Source organism: Drosophila biarmipes, chromosome 2L, assembly GCF_025231255.1.
Source record: "Drosophila biarmipes strain raj3 chromosome 2L, RU_DBia_V1.1, whole genome shotgun sequence".
NCBI lineage: Eukaryota > Metazoa > Arthropoda > Insecta > Diptera > Drosophilidae > Drosophila > Drosophila biarmipes.
Genome location: NC_066612.1, coordinates 11,027,747 through 11,050,350, shown reverse-complemented (window position 1 = coordinate 11,050,350; position 22,604 = coordinate 11,027,747). Strand labels below are relative to the sequence as shown.

Sequence of the window (22,604 nt, the reverse complement as noted above, 5' to 3'; positions counted from 1 at the left end):
TTTCGTCTTTCGCCTCCTTCCGGTGCGTTGAAAGTTTCGCTTTTCGTTCGCTGCTTGTTTTTCTTTTTTTTGTGTCTTTCAGTCGGCGTCGAGCATTTCCTTAAGGCAAACGTGGCTTTGATTTGGCCTCCGCGAGTTTTTTCAATGTCCTGGAAACTTAGAAACGTGTTTTGAAAATATTCCTGCAACGGCGTCGAAAAGTATGCTACAAAATTATTGGAAACCGGAAGTCAGGCGTGTTCTCTGTTACTTCCATTTTTAATGCATACTTTAAGTGATTTAAAAACCTTGTGGTACTTTAGTTCACATAAACGAGTGCTTGTGAGTGTTTTGCCTGCTGATCAGTGCTAGTTGATCCGTCATCATGGCTCTGGTGGCCCATCGCATGATGTTGCCCGCGCGGCATCGACGCAACGCCACCCAGCAGGTGGCCCGCAACAAGGTGGGCGTTCTTCTGGTGCCAAGTGTGGCGGATTACTATGGCGGCGAGGTGCCACCGCCCTTGGCCACATCCACGCCCACTCCAGCCACCTCCCAGTTGCACTTACCACAGGATCCATCGGAAACTGCCGCCGATGGCAGTAGCGCAAAAGTGAGTGCAACAAGTCGGTGCAATGCACCAAATGCAGTTGGCTCTGCTTGCGAAAGCAAAAGTGTGGAAATTTGAAGTTGAAATTTCCCCTAATATCAGCTTTGCCATCTCGTTTTTCCATTTTACTCGGCTATTGTTTTTGCCTTTTTTGTGGGCTTCGTCTGGCGCCAACTTTATGTCGTTCAATGTGTGCCACAATTTTGAGGCATAGTTTTGTTGTTCTCGGTAGAGATTAGAAAACTTGGTTACTCCATCAAGTATACGACACGTGGCAGTTGAAGAGCTGGTAGTCTGAAATGCCAAGGCTGCACAGTCAAGACCTGACTAATTCAACAACTTAAATAAATATTTAAATATTATTTGAACTATTCTTTTGAACAACGCAAAACTTAGAGCTAGAGTGTAGGGGCAATGTAAAAACATGATATCATTACAAATGTCTTAATAAAAGAGAATTATTTCTATTCGTCACTTCGTATTGCATGGATTTATAAAGTATATGCAAGCAGCTTAAATAAATCAAGAGTTGCCTTTTTTTGATTTTTTAAATAGTATACAAATAACTAATAATATTATTTCCAACAGTAATAATGTTAGCTACCATAAAGTTCAATCTGTTTAAAAATGCGTTTCATGTTACAAAAGATACCAATTTTATTTATTTATAAGCGTCCCAGTAAACCAATTAAAACAGATTGCAACTGATTGCTTTTTCGGTATTTCATTAATAGTGCCCAAGTGCGTGACGATATATTGTTTATCACGCCTTTTTCCCGTCCGATGGGCACAAATGGAATTTTTAATCCCTAGCATTGACCAGCATGGACGGAGGCTATAATTGAATAGGTGTAGGTGGGCTGGCTTTGTTTTGCTTCTCGGAGGCAATGGCACCTTTCATTATTCCGATGTTACAATGCGTGACGAACTTGTCGCCGGTCACCACTGAGCACGAGTCCATAATTTATTTAGCTCTAAGGTTGTTTTTTGGGGGTGGCGGGACTGACACCGGTTACATTAATCAATAAGTCCTGTTCTAATGCATGTCCTTGACATGGTATAAATAGTTGGGGCCTGCTTAAATTAGCAACGTTTGTTTGTTATTTAGGCTACTGAGAAAAGTAGGTATTGGTAAACTTCTGATTTTTGCTTTAAATTTATTAATTTCAAACTTTCCAAATTGTATGACAAAGAAATGTAGCACAGTTAAAACACAGGACACATCTACAGTTTTGATAATTTTAGTCAATTAGCCACATTCTTCGATATTTTAATTTTTTTAATGATTTAATGGGAGCATTAATTTTTAAATTAGAGTGCGATTTTTCTGTGTGTAGTGAATTTCTATATAATGCAATGAATAATTTTGCAACCACCAACGTCCTAGCCCGTTTTGGGTCACAAATATATTCGTATTGCCTTCTAACTTTTCTCGTATACCTGTAAAGTTTACATAAAGAGACTAAATTATTAAATATTTTTAGGTAAAAATTAGATTTATTAATGAACAGAAGATCAGACTGCCGAAGAAGTTTATATCACTTTGCAAAAAAAATGCCACCATTATTTATGTAGCTTCTACGAGAGTTTAATAATTAAACATGTTTCTTAAGACTAACACATTCTTCGAAGCCAAAGCATACAAAAATTTATGAAGGAACGCGTAGAAGGCTAGATTTTTGAGGACGTTGAGTGCGTCGACTATCAGATTCCCATTACTCAACAAAAAGTATGACAAGGGAAATAATCTGCTGAACCTAATTTGCCTTGAGCAAGAATCTCTAGAACATGTATGCTTCATCCCATCTTTCATCTGCTATAGTTGTCGAGATCATAGCGTTTATACGGACGGACAGACTGACGTACAAACGGAGATGGCTAGATTGAACTGGTATAAGGGTAAAAAGCTTCGAAAGCAGAGCCTATCCCAACAACATTGAGCCAAAATAGAACTCACCATAATGGAGACAAGAACCAAGAAAAGCTTTTCCCGAAGGAACAGTCACCTACCACAACAGCTTTCTGAAAGCCCAAATTGAAGGACTTTCACAAACTTTGGGCTGCCCTTTCTTGGTTTCCTACCCCAATAATAGATTCTTGAGTTTTCCGTAGCCCTCCAAAGCTACTTGCTTAAAAAGCGCTTGCACTGACCAACTTGTTGATGCTTTGAAAATATGTCCCAAATGTTTATGTTTACTGCGGTTGGGCCTTTGTTATATGTTTACTTTGACTGGAAAGTATATTCAACAATAGTAGTAATAGAAATTGGCTCGCCGATCAGTTAGTGGTGAGCACTCAGCCGAGTGGTGGGGATTTTTTCTCTAATTCTACTCATCTAAGCTGGCCTCTTATTCATGTAAGGATATGGAGCCTGCTGCCTTTGTGGAAATCCGCAATGGCTGTCGACTCCAGCTGGAAAACCAAGGATCGGAAAAGCCCTCTGGAGGACGTGAGAATGAGATTATCAGACAGGCTGAAATGGAACACGAAAAAGAAAGGCAGCAGCGATTCCTAGATATGTCAAGGAAAAGCAAAGCCCAGAATGGAACTAAATATAAGGCAAAATCTGACAACTGAGCAGGCTGTGATACATTTGTAAAAAAAATATATGGTGTTGCTACTGTCGTTTCATATTTGCTTGCTTGAATTTTCTACAAAAATGTTTCCTAGCTACTCGAGCAATGATGTGGCTGCTTATGAGGAAGTAGACGGTACTCATCAGGGATTTTCTGGTGAACTTACCTCCAAGCAGCGTATTGAAGCGGAAATGCAATCGATCATCCGTTTGGCACACCAGGAGCAGGAGGCACACACCCATCAGCAAGTGATAAGCGCGATGAAGAAACGCGAGGAGGAGTTGGCCAAACTCAGAGATATTAAGCCTTTTCCCAAAAGTCTAACCAGGACCAGTCCTAGCCACGAAGAGGAGATAAGACTTCTGCTGGACCGAATCTCGTCGAAGGAGGACAGTGGCAATGAAGATGACGAAGATTTTTAATGCGGCTATTTCTAATAAATAATGAAGTGGTCTAAATGCATTTTAAAAAATTTATTATGTTAACTCACTAAAATCAAAAGAAAAGTAAGTGAAGATAATTTACGTAGGGGTTATTTGAGTCCATTAGTTAAATATGATAAATATAGGTTGGAACAGGCTAGGTTTAACATAAACATGACATATTCTGAAGTACTTTAAAAAAACACTTCAACCTATTTTTTCCTACCACATTCAAATCAATTATCCCATATTCACAATTCCTAAGAAACTAGCAAAGACAGGACTGCATAGAACGCACAGTCTTGTTTAACCTGCTTTAAATATTAATGCAAGCCATATGGCTTTGAAATGAAGTTTGGTGCTGATGCGTCACCTGGGATTAAAGATTAAATTACAGTCAACGTAAAATCTTGATTCCGCCAAGGTACGACAGCTAATTATGCCATGATCTGGGGATTAAAATGCTTGTTTGAGGCTTGACCAATATGTGAAGTAAATACAGACTTTAGAAAACATAGGAGCATACACGTGTTTATTTATGAACAATGTGGGTGGCATAAATAATAAAGCGACTGGTGGCAATTACGATGATAATGATGATAAGGGAAATAGGCAAACAGGCAAGGTCTCGTGTGCATCTTGTAAGCCGCATGGCCAATTGTCATAATTTATGCAACAAGGAGCCCGAAAAACCAAGCAGTCAACGTTTTGTCCCCCACTGAAAGTTTAATTAAGTTGAACTTATCTATGCCTTACACATGAGACTTGAGCGTGTGCGGTTCGCTATGGTGTGGCATGCTTTCCCTTTCGCTCCCCATCGCCCCCTCTCTCTCGCTCGCCATACCGCCATCTCTCTCTTCTCACGCGTAAGCCAGAAAGCGCTCTCAAATATGCAAATGAATGTGGCACTGGCACGTCAAATGTGGCTTTACACCCGCACACTCGCCCCACAAATACAGTGGCACCTTGGGGAACATGCATTTTGGTCGTGTTTACAATGTCAGCTAGGATAACACACTGCGGATTGCATTCGAGTGTGTGAGTGTGGCTGTGGGCTGCCGAGCTTTTGCACTGTGAAAAATATGTATTAGTTTGAAGAATAATGTTCAATAGAAAACGCTTTAGTTTGTGGCGCATTTACCTATGAAATACATTTTGAAATTTGGAACAGCGCATTAAAATAACATTTTTAAAGTATTTTTTTTTAATGACCTTTATTCAAGTTTTATAAATATGGTATTTCTTTACCTGTAAGTGCATTAGATATGCGATTTTTTAATGTTTCTAAAAATATTTTGTAAAAGGCATTTCCAAAGATTAAAGATTACTGTGATATTTTTTTTGGATTTTCTTGATAAATATTTTTAAAACTGTTCAAGCTCTAAAACTTCAACTTTAAATAATATGAAAAAAATGATTTCTTTAATATTTTACTAGAATTGTAAGATGTCTTACAAATATGTAGTGCTTTTTGTTGTGTGATAGAATGCCATTTTTTTAAATACCAATCTTTGGTACCAGTAAAAAAATGGTTAAATTGCAATTGATTTTTCTGAGTGTCTAAGCCGTTCCAGCAAATTAGGCCAAGAGAGGGGTCGCTAAGAGAGCGTTGTAAGGCATCAGCTGTTTGCAACGCCCACGCACAGCTGAGCGGTACAGCGGGAGAGCGAGCTTTTTGGCCTGAGCGCGGCGCTCAGCTGGGAGCGGCAAGTCCCTTGGTCCTTTCGGCTCGAAGGACTCGTTGCTCGGCTCTGCTGAGGGGCCAACGGCAAATGGCGAAATCGCGTCTCGGCTCCACATCCCTACCTGGCTGAGCTTCGTCCTGACTTTGTTTACATGCCTTCAGCCGCTCCAGCTTTTGCTCCACTCCTTCTCCTCTGATCCCGCCCCGCCATTGCCAGGACGAGGACGAGCGAGCGACCCACTTCGGGCGGTGGCGACCAGGCCAGGCGCTTTCAATTTCGTTCAACCTGAATCCTGAACTGAGGACACTGGGTCCTGGAAACGAGTCCGATTCGAAAACGAGCCGATGCCGTCGGCCGTGGAAACGGATTCGGTGCTCGCTTTCAATTTCGCCTCGTTATTCGTTGGTGGCCGTTGGGCGGCCTCAGTCGTGTTTTTGTTGTGCCCGTTCGCGCGTGTCCTGCTGGCTGCCTCCTGTCTGCTGGCTCTCCGTCGTCCTCGCCGCTCGACAGCCCAGCACACTACGGCCGAGCTCCGGAGCTGCAGTTCGCCACGCGTCCGCGCCTATCAAAAATATGAATTTCTACCTTTTTTCTACTCGTCGGTAGCGATAAAATACAAAATAATAAAATTACAAAGAATACGAAACGCGATACGCAAGCGGCTAGGGAAAAACTTGGGGAAAACTTAGGGACTAACGCCCACGCGAGAAAATGTTTGTGTGCAAAGAATGCGGTTAATAATTGATTCGGTTCCCAACTGGCTGCGGCGAAGGGAGTTCTCGTGCAGGATAAATAATGCAAAAATTGCAGTGCAAATGTAATATGGAATTACAATCACAGACGTATCAAGGTGACCACAACAAGCCGAATATAAATCCGATTCCCATCGGCAGCCCTGCAATTGTCACTGCGACGTCGCTGGGCGGCTGTCCACCAGGTAAGGCAATCCATCCAAGGAGCTGCGAGTCTTAGTCCAAGTCTACGCCCACATCCACGTCCACCGAGGAGCTCGGCGGCGTCGCTTGAGTGACAACTGCAAATATGCAAAACTAACGCAAACAACAACACTCAATATCGAATCAATCAATAATAAAAAGGAAAGCGATTCCAAGCAGAACCTTTAAAATTCCGCCGTCAATTACTCTGATTGGCATGTGTGCATTACAAAGCAAAATATATGGCCAGAGAAATTAAATATTAAAATGAATAACATAAGTATTGCGACCCACTTATAAATTCAAATTCAATTATAAATTAAATGACCAGCAAGTTCAAAAGTAAAATATCCAATAAAATACGCATTTTTTGTGCAACTACCATAACAAATAATGAATAAATATTATCCAGAGCGAGTATAAACTCAAAAAATAATTGTTATTCAAAAATAGCATCTGCTAAGTTATAAATCACAATTTCCTATAAAAACAACTAATAACACTCAAGAAAATCAATGGATTAATTAAATCATAATACATTATTTATTGATGACTTTAGTCAGCAGTATGCTGTTAATTTTGCAAAAAGTCAACTAATTAAGTATTAAACAAATTGAATAATAAATACACAATGAAACGAAAAGATTAATATACCAAATCTTTCTCTAACAACGCAAAAAAAAATATTATTTATGATTAAAAGCAGTTTTCACAAGAATTTTGAACTTAAAATTAATTTTAAAGTGGCAAAAGGTTATAAAAATTTGTATTTCTTGCTTTAAATTACCTTGATTTAAACTTATTGTATATATAAGGTAAATACTTTTTTAAAATTGCAATCAATGAAATGTTATATTCAACTGGCAAACTGTAGCCTACAAAGGGGCAATCTAAAAAGGGCCTTATATAATCAAAATAATTCATAACGCATAAATAATGATAAATTGAATTGCGGATAAGTAATAATAAAGGGAAACCTGAGACCTGCGAACAGAAGTCAGGCAAACAAACGGGCGAAAAAAGGGAAGAATGTTTATACAGCTGCCAGCAATAAGTAACCAAACACAATTCAGCGGGACAGCATGAAAAATGATAATGACAGTCGCCGCAGGGCAGACGTGTAAAGTGATTATGTATACGTTTGGAAATGTATATCTGTATCTGCATATATGCCGTGATAGCCGGTTGATTCATATCCATTGGTGCAATCGAGTGGTTTTGTCCGGTCTGAATTACTACTTGAAGTCGTGCGCTTTGATTCTCGTGTGCCGATAAATTACAGGTCCTTAGGACCTGTTTACCTGTAATGTGCTGCTAATTTGTTGCCACAGGAGCGTTACTCATTTCCGAGCAATTACATTAACGCCACAATCGTTTTAATTAGGCCAGGACAGGCGCACGGCCACTTTGGCACATGCAGACATTGGGCCACGAAAGTATCTGCTCGGCGCGGCCCGCATCTTGAAAAATATGAAAAAGTGAAAAAATGCAAATGAAAAGTTTTCCTTTCGCAGCGAAAGTTTCCCGTATTTCGCTTTTGGCATTGCCGTCGTCATCGTCGTCGTTGTCTGCCAGGCGAGACAACTTTGTTCAGGTGTTGTTGGTTGTTTGCGGCACACGTTCCTCGTGTTTTCACCAGAGTGTTGAGGGTTGCTCGGGGCGGTCCCACCTTTGACCTTTCGTAGTTTGTTTTTGGCAAGCAACGCAGCCACAAAGGATATGATATAATTTTCAAAATACATCATATTATATTAAGTCATTTCCCTGCACTCAAATCCAAATAAAACGCAATGAAAAAGCTTACCTTCAAAGTTTTTTCAGTATATAAATCATATAAATATATAAAAACCTCAACATTTTTGAGTTACCCTCAAAACATAATCTTTAATTAAACAAAAGTTTACAATAGATATAAGCATCTGTACTGCTGAATCTGTAGGCTTTCTGTAAAAAAATTTAAAAATTACTAAAACTGTTGTACTAATTTTCGGCGAATTATTAGATTGTTTTTTAATAAGTACGATGAATGCAAAAAGAGGTTATCAACAGCTACAACATATTAAAATATATGATGATAAAAAATTGAACTGAAGTATATTCCCTAACATTTTTAATTTCCTTCTATTTATATTAAGGAATCACCTTAGAATTTTTTTCTTTTTAAGAAAAGACAATTGTTTTAATCTAGTTGCCTTACAAAATTTTAATTCTGTTTTACTCAAACTTACAAATGTTTGTATTAATATCGTTTAATATCTACCTCCATATGAACTAAAATAAATAAATATTTTAAAGATTTTAAAAAATCATGATCACGGATCTCGTAATACAAAGTTCACCTTGAAGTAAAACAATAGCGTTTAGTTAAAAAATTATTAAAAGTTTTCCTTAGAAAAGCATATAGTTGGCCAACTGACTTTGCACCTCAGATCGTGTTTCATTTTGCTTTTTCCTTGGTCCTCGAACCAATTGCCGTATCCATGCTGAGGCAAGGACCTTCTGCACTCTCCCAGTTGACCTTCAGGGAGCGTTTTGGCCCGCTTTCGCCCACATTAGCCTGGTTAGTTACCTTCCGTGCCTGGCAACAATTTTTCAAAATTCAGTTTTGGCCCAGCCAAGGAAGCGGCGAAAGTAGTGCAAAGTGGCCAGCAACCAGCAAACGCATTCGAATTAAATGTTGGCAAGAATGAGGCCTAAATAGGTGGAGGGGGCGGGACAGGATCTGCTTAGCACTCATCGCACAGGCTGCCAGCGGCAAACGTGGCCATAATTCAAACGACGCGCAAACTACTTAATGTTATTAGATATGTCTTCTTGGGCCCCGGGCCACGCCCCGTCGCTGCAGCTGTAGGCGGGGCGGGGAAAACTTTTGCACGGATTTTCTAACAGTGTGCTATCTGTATGTCAGTTGTGCACATGTGTGTGTGTGTGTGTTGGCCAAGTTTATGCTGATGTTGTTGATTACATCTGCCGCTCCTGTGGTCGGCCGCCTTTTGGCTTCGTCCTTTCGTCCTGTCGCAGCCGCAGCCACGGCTTCTTTTTCTTTTTAATTTTTTGTGTCCTCAACTTTTCCTCGTTGACATTTCGTTTTCAGCATTTTTCATGCGAGCCCCAGCCAGTTTGTGCGTATTTCGCCTATTTTTCCCTTTTTTGCTAGCTGCAGGTGCTGCATTTAAAATGAAATATGGCAGTCTTTTTTGCGGTTGAGATAAATGCGGCTCAGTTTGTTTGCTCCTGCGTTCTCGGCTGGCTAACTTATTAGATTTGTTGGCCTGTCGCATTTCGCTCTGTGCAAGTGGTTCGCCATCTCGTTTACTTTCTGACAGTTGACGTTTGTTTCTGTGGACTTACAACGGGGCTGACTGGAGTTTATTTACAACCAAAAATAACGATAGCAATTCCCATTTCACTTCACTAACAGTTTAACGTTAGCCTAAGTTAAGTTTAGTTGTATACAAACAAGCTAAAATATGATAGAGAAGATGTACTCTAAAATTTTAATAAATAAATTTAAGAATAAAATCAAAGGTGCCTAAAAGTAGGCAACTAAAAACTAACGTTGCTATAATTGTTGCCTACTTATAGGATCATCTATTAGAGATTTAAATTCCTCGTGTTTCTGAACTCTAATTTGGCTATGTTATTTTGTTAATAGGGAAAGCCTTTGTAAAATAATTGTCAAAACAAATTAATGAGTCTAAAAGTATGCAACTAAAAAACTCACGTTGCCTACTCATAGGACCATTTGTTAGAGATTTAAAAAAAGTTTTCCCTTGCCAAAAATATACTCTTTCTTTTTGGACCAAATAATTTTAAACAACTGTAAAAATAAAATAGTTTTTCCTCTAATTAAAATCAAAATTCTTCGTCATGAAAGCTTCTTCTCATTTGCATTACCATTGCAACAAAAATCTGCCCCCAGGCTTGAGATATTCTTGGCGCCCATTCTCAGGACTTCAATTAGCCGAAGCAGCAGCCAATCAAGCAACGTGCGCCACTTAAAACTTTTAGCCAACTCGGAGGGTCAGTGGAGTGCTCTTACCAATTTGGCGATGAAATGGGGGCTTATGGGGAATCATGAAGCGGAACTCAGTTCCAGACAACTTGGCAGCGGAATGCAATTTCTGTAACTCGTGGATTTCCACACAAGAGCTGTGAATAAATTGACTAAAATTTCGCTCGCAGCTCCATCTGCTGCAGTGAATAATACAGGCATTCAGGTCAGGTTTCTGCTGAGACTTTAAGTCGACGAGATTAAAGAGAGAGCCCAAAACAGGAAAAGGTTTATTTGTATTTGGCAAATTTACGCTTTTTGGCAATGGGGAAGGGCAAAAGAGGAGCCGGTTTAAGGTTGTTTATGGCCCCAGCTTGTGTGGCGATAGGCCTGTCATTTATTAACTTGAATTTGCATTTAAGCTGAACGGGGTGGGGGCAATGCGACAAGGATGGGGCCTAAGAAAACATCAGCAAGGACAACAAATTAAGCACAGCACTGCCTTGCAGCCCGATCTTAAAGATGAATGAACGCACACACTCGCACAGAGATTTATCAAGATCTAGGGTAAACTCCGGCTAACCCTTAACACTCGAGAGGCGAAGGAGTGAGTGGCTAATTTGGAGCACAGGCGGCAGAAACTGTTGAAGAAACCCTAAATTATGGGGGCTCACTGATTTGCCAGCTTGCTTCGCCAGCACACTTTTCCATTTGCTTTAACTTTTAAGTGTTGCTTTGTTTTCCGCCCAGCGGAGGCACCACCCCTCGGGCCTCCAGTTTTCTGGGCCGTAAGCTGTAGCCTCCTTGTAGAAAGGACCTCAGACTCAGACTCGCTCGACGAGCTGTTGACATTGTGTGCGGTTATTGCTGCTGCTGTTGTTGTTGTTGTTGTGCGCCAGGAAGCAAACACTCTACGCCTACTTAGGCAGCTTTTTCGCCTTTTTCGTCCTTTTCGTCCTTTTGCCGTGCGCTGCTTTGTTTTCACTTCTGCAGGCTGCAGTTGCTCGAGTGGCCGTCCTCGAAAAATGCCTGCCAGGGTCATTTGTTCATTTGCATTCGCTAGACTTGCATCTTTTATGCATTTAGCATTCCAAAACTCATTGTCCCCCTCTAAATTCCGCTTTAAAATAATTAAAAAAATGTGACGCAGATGCAGATGCAAATGCAAATGAACGAGGGACGCTGTGCCGGTGGACATGTCAAACGAATTGGCATGTGTCGTGGCAAAAGTCTAAAACTAATTGGGTTATGTCCTCCCCAGACGCTCGTTGTCGGCCGGGCTCAGTCCGGCTCAGCTCGACTTACCTCAGCTGCAACAAACCCATCGTCCATGACGTTGATGGCTCTTAAACTGCCCTTCATTTGCAGTACAGCACCGCCACTCAAACACAGAGATGAACAAAAGTGGCAACACGGATGGGATACAAATCTGAGCCCCAACAGTTGCATTCAGCTGTTTATGGGCCTTGCAACTGCTGCAATCTACGAGAACAAGTCTCACAGACACAGATTCCGCGTTCGTGATCCGGATACCTGTGTCCATCCTCCACTGGCTTGCATAATTCAGCAGGCTGTTAGTCGAAGCCCAGTTGGCCAAATTTCTTGTTGCCAATATTGTCCGGTGGTTAACATCGGACATTACAGTCTGACAGCCAAATCGAACATGTTTTGAGTGTGGTTATCGGGATTTCTATAATACATTAATTACCTTAATCCCAGAAGGCCATATTTCAAAGAATCGCCTTACAAATTGCAGAAATTATTGGTTGGTTTTACATAGAAAGGAAAATATTTACCATTACCAGCTTTTTATTGTTAAATATATTTTTTTTATATTTTTTTTACATTTTAACTATTAATTGTAAACAGGAAACGAACGCAGTAAATATAAATAAGTAATAAAATCTCATTCCTTAAATCATGAAGGGTTATATTTATGGTTTTATGGTTTATGGTTTGCCGCCACAAAAATGTGAACATGATCTTTTAGAAGCTTCTCCTTTTAAATTACTTAATTAAATAAATGAAATGAACGAAAAATGGGTATGCAACCGCTTGACTAAATATAATGAGTACTTTCATATAGTGCATTAGTTAAAATTATAATTCATAATCATTCGGAACTTATTACCAAAGCCCAATATTTCAGTAAAATCAAATCATAGAATAAACTCCGATGGCGTTATATTCGCGGAATTTCTGAATTTCCAAGCAGTGGTTAACCATTCGTTTGATCAGACTGATTTCCTCTGAAAGGCGCGATGTCAACAATGTGTATTGTGCATGTTACATTTTCCATTTCCCGCCTGCATTTGCATTTGCATAACGCTTTGCTCTTCCGATTTTCACCTGGCAGAATGGCTGACTGGCTGACTGGCCTGTCACAGCCACCTGTCATTGTCGTGCGGCCAGGGAGTGGAAATGGCAATGGGAGTGGGAATGTGGATGTGAATGAGCGACAAGTTGAGTAGATAACAATGACAACGACCGCTCCTGGTTGTTGCCATTCGATGTATTTACCCAGCCATATTTGTATATCACAGAAGTGACTCTATCCGCACAAACCTCCCCCCGAACACACACAACCAGAGACACACCTCAATAAACAAGGGCCATAATGGGCTGTTATCATTGGGGCGGGGCCTTTGTTTTGTGTGATTTGATTGTGTGAATAGGGCACAAGTCACAAGTAACCGCCCCCTATGGGGCTTTGAATCAACAAGTCCCTAACTTATTATTTAATGGAACGAACCGAACAGAACCGAACCGAGGAAAATCAATCATACGCCAAGTGTGTCAATATGCCAGGCACTTTCTGCTGACCCAACCATTGTCTTTCGGTGATTTTAATAAAAGCTTCTACATATATTTATATATACGTCAGGGTCTCCTCTCATTTGGCCCTGGGTTCAGGTTGTCTAAACAAAGCTAACCTCAATTTGCTGTCCCCTTTGTTGTTTGCTGTATTTGCTGTTTTTCCTTCTCGGCGACGGACTAAGCCTCCTCCGAACAAACTGACCCCAATACAGGGAAAACAATAAATTGCGAAATTGTTGAGAATGCAAAGATGCAAAAATAAATTCAGAGACTTCGACACCCGCACACAAAGAGGTCAGCTGAGTAATGCGGCGAGTGCACGGGAGAAGGCGAAATAACAAAATAGCAAAATGCCAGTGCAAGTTTCAAGTTTCGAGTGGGGGAGGGTCCGCGCTTTAGTGGCAAACTTCCTCGAACCTTCCTGCAGCCAGAACCGTGATATTTTATGGGCTTCGGGGAGGAGCCCAGCTAGTAAATAAAAAGTTGCCATTATAATTTTGAACCGCCAGGGGGACAGTTGAAAGCGGAACGGGGAAAGATAAATAGTCCACGCGAGCAAAAAGTAAGGAAAGTTGCTTTCGCTTAGTCAGAAGTCAACTGCAATTGTTATGTACTGGGATCGCTGGCTTGAAAAATGAACTCAAAAGGTCTATAAAAAAGATTATAATATTAAAATACAATTATTTAAATGGAGGGCCATCCGAAAATGGACGGACTAGACTGTTAACGGGAATTAGGTATCAATGTATTTTATAGGATATGTATCTTTTACTGTTACCCTTACTAAAAACCCTTTCCGGTATAGCCATCAGCGACTGCTTCGATTCAGCTTTCGCTTCCTCAAGTTTAAATTGAAAAATAACCTTTTTTTTATTTAACTTACCCCTGCATTATTTACCCCCATAACAGATACTATCCTCGTTTCATGGGATGATTACCTAGAGCAACCAAAACGATATCTTAAAGCTTAAAACTTTTATATTAGCTTTTGAGTACCCTAGCTGTTGCATAGGAGCGTCAAATGGGACTCCACTCAGCCGCCGCTGAAATCCCCTGGCAATGCCGGGCCAGCTCTATGTGAATGCAGTCATTAGGCGGCACCATAAAAAGCCATAAACACGCCGGGCTTCACATGCAGTTTATGTCATTTGCAAGGGGCTGCATGTGCGCTTTAAGCGGACCTCTTTTTTCAGCCATTTCCAGGGGCCAGCTTAATGGCCAACGGCTACCGACCGGGCCAGCAACTCCGGCTCAAAACCACTCGGCCACTTTATTGAAGTTTTTCCTAGCCATTGCATTTCCCCCTTTTTTTTTTGTAATTTATGAGGCAGGGAAGTGGAAATGGGCAGTCGGGTGTTCCTGTTGCCTGCGGTGCATCGGTGGGCTTGGGTACTTTGTCTTAATCTGGGGCTCATTCTACGCAACATTGCGTTCGTCCGGCTTTTATGGCCTCAAATAAGCGGAAATTATGCCGTATGGTCAAATTACGTATACGCCGGGTTAGCCAGAAATTACTAAAAATGCTGAAGGGTCTTAAAAATGACTGAGGTGGAACAGTTTTTCACTTAAAAAGAATGTGAAATCCATTATGAATCTTATCTCTCCGTCAACCAGCGGAGCAGTTCAAGTTCACCCATCGTTATGAGCTGACAAGCGACCCATTGCGGGTGTCAGAGAACTCCCTGAACTTTGTCTGACATACAGTTCTCCAGTGAGCCTTTCAGACATTTTGGGCAAGTGCCTGATGCCAAGGCGGCGGCCCCTGCACGTCAGTCAGGGAGTCAAGCACACGAGCCTGGTGTCAGTTAGTTCGCCTAACACTTTAATTAAAAATCCCAAAGCTGAATACTGAAATGTGAAATCTGAGATGCGAGCAAAAGGAACCAAATCTAAACTTATGAATGCCCAACTAAAAGTGTCGAGCCAGGCAAAACTAGACATCCTGCTGCTAAACGAAGGAATGGGTACAATTTTGTGGATGGGTGACTCTCTGGCTTCTTATTCGAGAAAAATAAATCGAAATTGAATGGGGAGGGGGAAAATATTTGCACTTCCCCACTTATATAAGAAGTGAAGCGAAGCCTTCTTGCCGAAAATAGGTGATATGAAAGGGAAATGGGGAAAGGAAAAAAGGGCAATGAAATAGAAATGTTTTCCTCGCACAAAAAAACAGTGTGCACTATATTGAAATTGAAATCGAAAAAGAATACCCAGCGAAAATAAATGTTTATTGACATTTGCTCTTGCGATAATCAATAATATTTCCGGTTCTGGCAAAATACTCCATTTCCAATCGGTATCTGTCTCTGCTCGTGTCTCTGCAATAAGTCCACACTTGTAGCAAATTATTTATCGGCAAATTTGGGTGGCAATGGCGAACTTTTCGCCTTATTGAACCACTCGAACATCGAATACGTTTGCATATGCGTGGATGGCACTAAGTGTGTTATTTCGATGGTGCAATAGACCGTAAGCAACACTACTTGCCAACACTCATCGTTAGGGCAAGGAAAATGGCAAATTAAATCTGGGAAAAATAACACTGTTTTCGTTGAATAGAAACGCGATGTCTGCATTATTAATAGGGCAAATTAAAGTGGTTGAAAATTCAGGGGGTCATTAAATGTTGCTTAAAAACACTTCCGTTTTGCCAACTGGTGTTATAGTGAGTTTAAGATACACCCCGTAGATAAATGTTTTCAAAGTGCCCAAAGCTAACATTTTGAAAATGTGCTTTCGGTGTTTTCGTAAAGCCTCCTGAATAAACCGGTCCTCGTTCACTTCGAGTACGTTTAATTAGCAATAAAATCAGTAATTATCCAGCACAAACATGGTGGCAGTGACCAAAAATAAACCGAGAAGAGGCGTGGCAAAGCGGCCATAAAACACGAAACAAACAAAACCCGTTGGCCGTGCCACAGAAGTCAGCTTAAAATAAATTTTAATTTTAATTTCAATCTCGGTGCCATTCGCCCGACAGCGCCACACAAAAGCCAACTGTTTCGGTGGCGGCGGTGAAAGTCTGTTACCCCTACCCTTTCCCTTTCCCATCCCCTCGGCATCCTCAGCACTCCCATCCCAGGATCCCCTCGGCCTGGGAGTCCTTGCCACTGCTGCGTAGACAACTTCCAGTGGCGCAGCTGCCATTTTCATGTGTCCGTGTGCAAGTGAGTGCGGTCTGATGGAAGCCATTGGCAGGTCCCTTAGCCTCCTGAAATCCGGCGTACGTCAAGTGTATCTGTGGATCCGGCCAGGTTGCACATCCGTCTACACTGCAATTTAAATCATAATTCATAATTGAACTTAACTTTCCAACTCTTCAGCCAGTATGTCATTAAAAAATTAATCACTATTAAAAAAAATTAAAACTTACATTAGGAGGATGATTTCCTCAAAATTGTTGGGGTAACATTTCATTAAAATAACTAAAAAATTATTTTTTTTTAAATGATTATAAATTTATTCATTTTAGAAAAACGATTCTGGATTGAATTTCTGTTTGGTGCAGAAGTTATAAAAATTTTTAAGACTTTTATTAAAGTTTTAGTATGTCAACCTACAATTATTTTTCATAGGGAATATGGCCAAAGATATTAGTTTTTTAATATTTGTCATTTTTATTTAATAATAGTATCGAACAATAATTTTTCATGGGGAATTTGGCCAACAAACAGTAAAAATAATATTATTAAAAATAAATTGAAATGTTTACACAGTTATTTATTTATTATTACCAAATTTATTTTTTCTCATTACCAAAATTACACCCAGCTGATTCCAGAATATGGCCCTCAGAAATATTGCGGCTTGGGGATTTCTGAGCGGCATTTTACATATGCAAGCAGGATGAATAAGTAAAGCCAAGTGCTTCGCTGTGGTTCATTTTTGCCTTTTACCTTTTGGCTGCTGCTGCTGCCACTGCTCCCGAGCCACCACCACCCCCTAATAATATGACGTATACGCCGCGTTGTCTGACACTGAACGGCAGCCTTTTGATGCAGTGTCTCCCGTGGGCAGTCGGGCCACACGATTTGCGTAACCGCGCACATGTTGAGTCATCCAGTGGGTGCTCTTTGCTGGAATATACGGACCACTTGCCGCAAAACAATTGCGGGGGCTTAAACATAATGAACAATGCTTAAATGCCATTATACCTGCTTAATTCAGCTGTTATTTTGATCTACGCCTACGAAACAGTAGTATTATTATTATTAGCAATGCCATCGATTTTCATTGTGGCTTTTCCTTTCAACCTGCCTGGCTACAGCGTTAATTGCTATCATCTAAATTCATATTTCCTGGCCCGCAAAGTTGTGGCCCAGTTTGCAGTGGCAGAATCCACGTGCATACCTACAATAGGCGTGTGTTGACCTTTTTGCCTACCAATGGTCGATATGTAAATAGGTTGGCAATTAAAATGCTGGCAGGGTAAATTTTGTTAATTAGCCAAGGAAAATAACATCTAATTGGCAATGGGGTTTGCGGGCTTAAAAGCTTTTTATCGTACTGAAAGCAATTATTATTATTATTTGCTTTTATTATTATTATAAAATCCTTCAATATAAGTCGTTACAGTTCAGCCACTGTCATAAAAAGTATGGACTAATTTCATATTTAATTCATAAATAGTACCTACAGAGAAGGGAAACTAAATAATAAAGGACTTCAAATTAAAGAGATATAAAAACTGTTTTTGAAAGCATTTTAAACACAAACGTTTAAGCGCACTCGTTTGCTATCTAGTGTCCTATTTGTCCGAAATCGTTGTATCTCGTGGCTTGCCATTTTGTTTGTGCCAAAAATAAAATAAAATAAAATGCAGAGCCAAGCAACACGTCAGCGTCAGCACATTCGGGCCAACTTTCAACTACACTGTGAATATAGTCGCTATGCTTTCGCCACGCCACGTAGGTATATATGTGTATTTACCTGGCAGCTAGCTTTGTTGGCCCCCCTATATATGGCATATATTTTTTTTGCTTCGCTCCTTTGGCTGCTATTTTACTTTTTGGGGCGTTGCCTCGACTGAGTTTTAATTAGCCCTGAGTGCGTGCTGGGCTGAGCCAAAAGCCGTACAAATTGTTATATAAACACATACACACGCCCCAACAAAGTGTTTTGAGAGCCTAAAACATTGTCGCCATCAAAGTTGAAGTTGGCCAACACGAAAACTACGCAGGTCACGAGGAAATTAGTTGCCCAAGGTACTGCCAGTGTGAAAAGCCAGCGAGTGAAAAGTCTTCAAATGGCAGCGGAAATGAAATTAAGGGAAAGTGGGGAAGGGACGTGCCTGCAGCCCTGAAACGGAATTTTTTCTAGCTCCCCCACGGCCCCCTTTTTCCATGGCAAATGTTAAGGTTACATGTCCTCGGTACGAAAAACTAATAGCAAAATTCGGGCGATGGCCTGCACCTTTTATTTTGCATTTTTGTTTTGTCCCCCCGGTTTTAATTTGCATGTTTACGCCAAAATGGCATGCAGACGTTAAAGTATAAGCAAAAAATTCATAAAATATGACAAAAGGAAATTCCGTTAATTTTTATTTGCCGGGAAACATTTAAAGCAGAATTCACAAAATGCCATTGGGAAATGGAGGATGCATTTATACCTACCCAAAAGGAATACAGAAATGCAGGGAATTTATATTTTATAGTACTCCCTTTCATATTCCTTATAACTGGCAACGAAATATGATTTTGGCGCAAGGAACTTGAGCTTTCAGGCCACGAACATGTTAATAAAAATAAATAAAATGTTGGGTGCAGAAAGCAAAGGGTCAAAACTTCATTGGAAAGTTGTGAAAAGCACTGCAACATTTCTCTTGATAAAACTTAAGTTTTCTGAAAAGGTTCTCCTAGGCATTTAGTATTTCAGTTGGTTTCCTTAAGATCATAAATGGCCCTTATATCTCTTAATTATAAATAATTCTGTTATATCGGGAATGCCATTGAAAACTTTGCAATGCTGATGTTTAAGTCTTCATTTTCTTCACATTTTTTGATTAACATTTCCATATTATCTCCAATTCCACTCACTTTGCAGCGCTGCCTAGCATATAAATTGTAATATTTGTGTATATTCAATATGGATTAGTCTTAAGTCCGGTTATGCATAATATGTTATTCACATGTTCCTTGCAGTAAATCCGTCTCTAAACCTAAGTTAAGATAATGTTGTGCAATGAGCAAGTAAGAGCGAGTTCAAAATGGTGTCTCGACCAGAGAAAAAAAGTGAGAAAATGTAGCATAGTGGAAATGATTAGCTGATTTATTCTATGGGTGTATGTTTGCAACAGTAATAAAGAACACAGAGAGTATTTATTCCACATAGTTCACTTCCAAGGCCAGAACAAAGAAAACGAGAAGCTGCACGAATTCATTAAAAAGATCCAAAAATAATAAGAAACAATATTTATGTGTGCGAGTCTAGAATTTAGGTGCTTTTGATACCCCAAACGAACATTAGCTAGGCAAAAGGCAGAATATGCATTGAAAATTTTATAGAGAGCAACGCAGCTTAGGCAGAACCTATTGAAAACAAGTAATTCGTTTAGATTGTCGCAATCCAACAAGGAAATCAAGCACAGCTCCAGCTAAAAACATGTCGATGGATACACCCAGACAATACGCCCAAATGTATGCAATTTGATTGTGCAGATAGAATATTTTTTAAATGTTTATAAGCAGAGATTGAAATATTTGTAAAGCATATTTTAATAGACACCGAAAACCAAAGGACAAACTTTTTGAAACATATTTTTTGATATACAAACAGGAAGACGGAATAGTTGAACACTGCGAATATGCACAAAACATATATCTTTCGGATAGCCCTAGCCTAAGTTTAAGTACTTGTGTTGTAACACTTTCCGTTAACAAGTTGACAGATTTACTTTCGATGGTTTCACCAACATTATTTTAGGACGTTTTGTATGCCATTCGGTTGAAGCTTAAGCAAGTAATCCAAAGTACAATCATTTATGTCAAACAGGACAACACCCCAACACACCAGATCTAGATATTGGGCAAGACAAATCGGATTCTGAGATAGAGATATAAAGGCGTTAGGGTTGAGGAATAGTTTTTACAGGGACAAAAACGAAACACTTTTTGCTAACAGAAAATTTTTTTAATTCGTTTTACACACGCTTTATAAGAGTTGGTAGTGGATTTCAGGGATAGGCAGCTAAAAATAACCAAACCCGATTTCAATTTGAGAGGATATATTAAAATATTGAAGAACCATTGTATAATTTAGTAAGAGTAAACTTGAGCTTAGGTCTGTCGGCAAAACAACTGCAAAACCGAATGTAATCCCAGTATTTAGTTTGTAACCCGAAAACCAAATCCTAACCCGCATCCGGACCCCGAACCCGAGCCCTCCTCAGCCAAGATGTATGCAGCAGCGGGTGGCGCCTCCCTGGCCTCCCGCCAGGCGCGGCAGCGCCAGCGCCAGCAGAAGAAAACCCAACAGCTCCAGGCGAAGCTGCATCCACCGAAGGCGGCCGGAGCAGCCGGACTTGCATCCGGCGACTTGGCCGCCGAGGGCGCCTCCACGCCCACTCGCAGCCAGTCGCGCCAGTTCCACCAGCTGCCCACCAACTATCTGCGCGCCCCGCAGCCCCATGGACGCAAGCTGAGCGCCACCTATACGACGCAATCGAAGCTCCTACTGCCAATCGAGGAGGGTGACACCCAGTCGGTGCTGCAGTTGCGCATGCACTCCCACGGCCACGCCCATTCCCACGGGCATGCCCACGCACACGCCCACTCGCACTCCCATGGACCCGCCCACGCGCCTGCTCCTGTTCTAAGTCACCATGGGCAGACGCCCTACCAGCAGTTCGCCTCATCCCACGGACGCGTCTCACCGAAACTGGTGCATCGGCATTCCGGCAGCGGCAGCAGTGCCGCCGGCTTCCAGCCGGTGATCTCCGCCGCCGGACAGCTGCACAAATCGGCGACGGCCACGCTGCCGCTGGTCTCGCACATGGAGGCGGGGGCAGATTCGCCATCGGCAGTGGCCGGCGTTAAAACGACAGTGACCTCGTTGGATACAGCCACGCCCACGTCTCCGCCGCTGGCCAGCACTTCCGCTGCCGCCGCCGCCGCCCTGGCGGCCGAGGCGCGGGCAGAGTTAGCTGGCGTTGGCGATGGCGCCGGCGCCATGTTTGTGCCCCACCATGATGCCATCATTGTAACGCCGGCCACGCCCATGGCCTCGCCGGGTCATGTGGCCAAGCTGCGTCGTCCCGGGCCGGAGGAGCTCTTCGAGGCGTCCGCCGAGCGGCAGCCGCTGACCGCCAGCGTGGGGCTGGAGGAGGACGAGGAAGAGCCGGCGCCGCCAACGCCGGGTCAGCTGGAGCGCAAGTGCAGCGTGTACAGGATGCGCAGGAGCGACGCCTTCGAGCTGGACACTGGCGGTGGCCTGAAGCGGCAGCTGCGGGAGCTGCAGTTCAGCGCCGGAGTCCAGCAGACGCAGTACGAACCGCTGCTCGCCGATGAGCCGCAGCTGATCTTCAAAGGATTGGGGGCCAATGGGCGCAAGATGCAGATATGCGCCTACTGCGAGGAGGGCATCTGCGTGTGCGAGCACCTCGAGGTAATTCCGACCCGATCATGAACAGCCCCATTCTAGATCCCGATACTAAGTGTGATCCCAACCCCCGATTTTTGACCATGCCTGCTATGTCTCTGCATGCCATATAACTAAAATATCTGTGTATGAGTGTTGTAAGTTGAGTGCTGAGTGTTGTGAGTTGAAGGCTGTGTGTCGAACAATGTATTTACTTACTTTCCTTGCGAAATCTTTTTATCTTAAGCGTTTTAAAATCTATAACGTGTGGTCTTAAGTTATAAATAAACGTAAAACATGGTTGGTAATATTTGACTATCAAATAAACAATGTTATGAGGTATTTAATGTGTGGCCATACTTACTTAACAATAACTTACATTACTTTCTTACAACCTCACTGAATCTCTTAAAGCGGGCTATAAATAAATTCTTATTTATTATTAATGGCATTAATCAATTCATATTTATACATTTTTAATATTATTGTGCTACCACATAACCTAAAATTTTGTTGAAGGGCCAAGTAAATGGCATTATTTTTATTGGTATTGGACATTCATTATTGGGCATAAGCATTATGCATCCTTTATATACAGACTAATATGTTCAAACCAACGGGAACACTAAATACTCTATCGGACCATTGCAATTGCAATTACCAAAATTGAGGAGATACCGGTTTATTATATAATTAATTTATTATATAATTAGTTTTCTGAAGTTTTCAAACATATTGGGAGCTTGCCACGAGTAAGTTTTCATAACTCATACGCAGTGTAGCCATGTTCATTTTTATGGTTACAGCAAATTACATTCAATATTTTTCTTAAGGGAGCTCCCTGTGACTTTACCCATTCGAACCAAGATACTTCCAGTAAAGTTATGTTTTCCTTATCGTACAATAGAAATTTAAAACATTCTATCTAGGCTATGCAAGTTGCTCTGACAATCCACACCCACACATGCTGCACTTACGGCATCTCTAATAAGGACAAGTAGCTTTTGGCTTT

General features: G+C 41.3%; 3 protein-coding genes across 9 annotated transcripts in view; all 3 read left to right on the top strand.

The window, feature by feature from the left end:
* The first annotated feature begins 364 nt into the window (after window positions 1-364).
* Window positions 365-796, top strand: LOC108032346 (uncharacterized). Its single transcript, XM_017106156.3, is given in 3 exon segments — window positions 365-653; window positions 692-737; window positions 739-796. Coding segments are annotated over 3 exon segments (393 nt in total).
* Window positions 797-3,149: 2,353 nt separating this feature from the next.
* Window positions 3,150-3,627, top strand: LOC108032519 (uncharacterized). Its single transcript, XM_017106353.3, has one exon. It carries the CDS (start codon window positions 3,198-3,200, stop codon window positions 3,585-3,587), a length of 390 nt encoding a protein of 129 aa, XP_016961842.1. The 5' UTR covers window positions 3,150-3,197; the 3' UTR covers window positions 3,588-3,627.
* A 2,047-nt stretch (window positions 3,628-5,674) lies between these two features.
* LOC108032514 (uncharacterized) overlaps window positions 5,675-22,604 on the top strand; it is a 43,398-nt gene continuing 26,468 nt past the window's right edge. For 4 of the 7 annotated variants that reach the window (XM_050885567.1, XM_017106348.3, XM_017106347.3 and 1 more), the window contains exon 1: window positions 5,676-6,122. Coding sequence is in view for 1 of the 7 variants with exons in the window: in XM_017106345.3 (XP_016961834.1) it covers window positions 20,411-21,619 (1,209 nt within the window). In the remaining 6 variants the exon portion in view is untranslated. Of the gene's footprint in view, window positions 6,210-20,394; window positions 21,620-22,604 lie in introns of those variants that run through there. The other 3 variants (XM_044094248.2, XM_050885566.1, XM_017106345.3) reach the window with 3 other exon arrangements.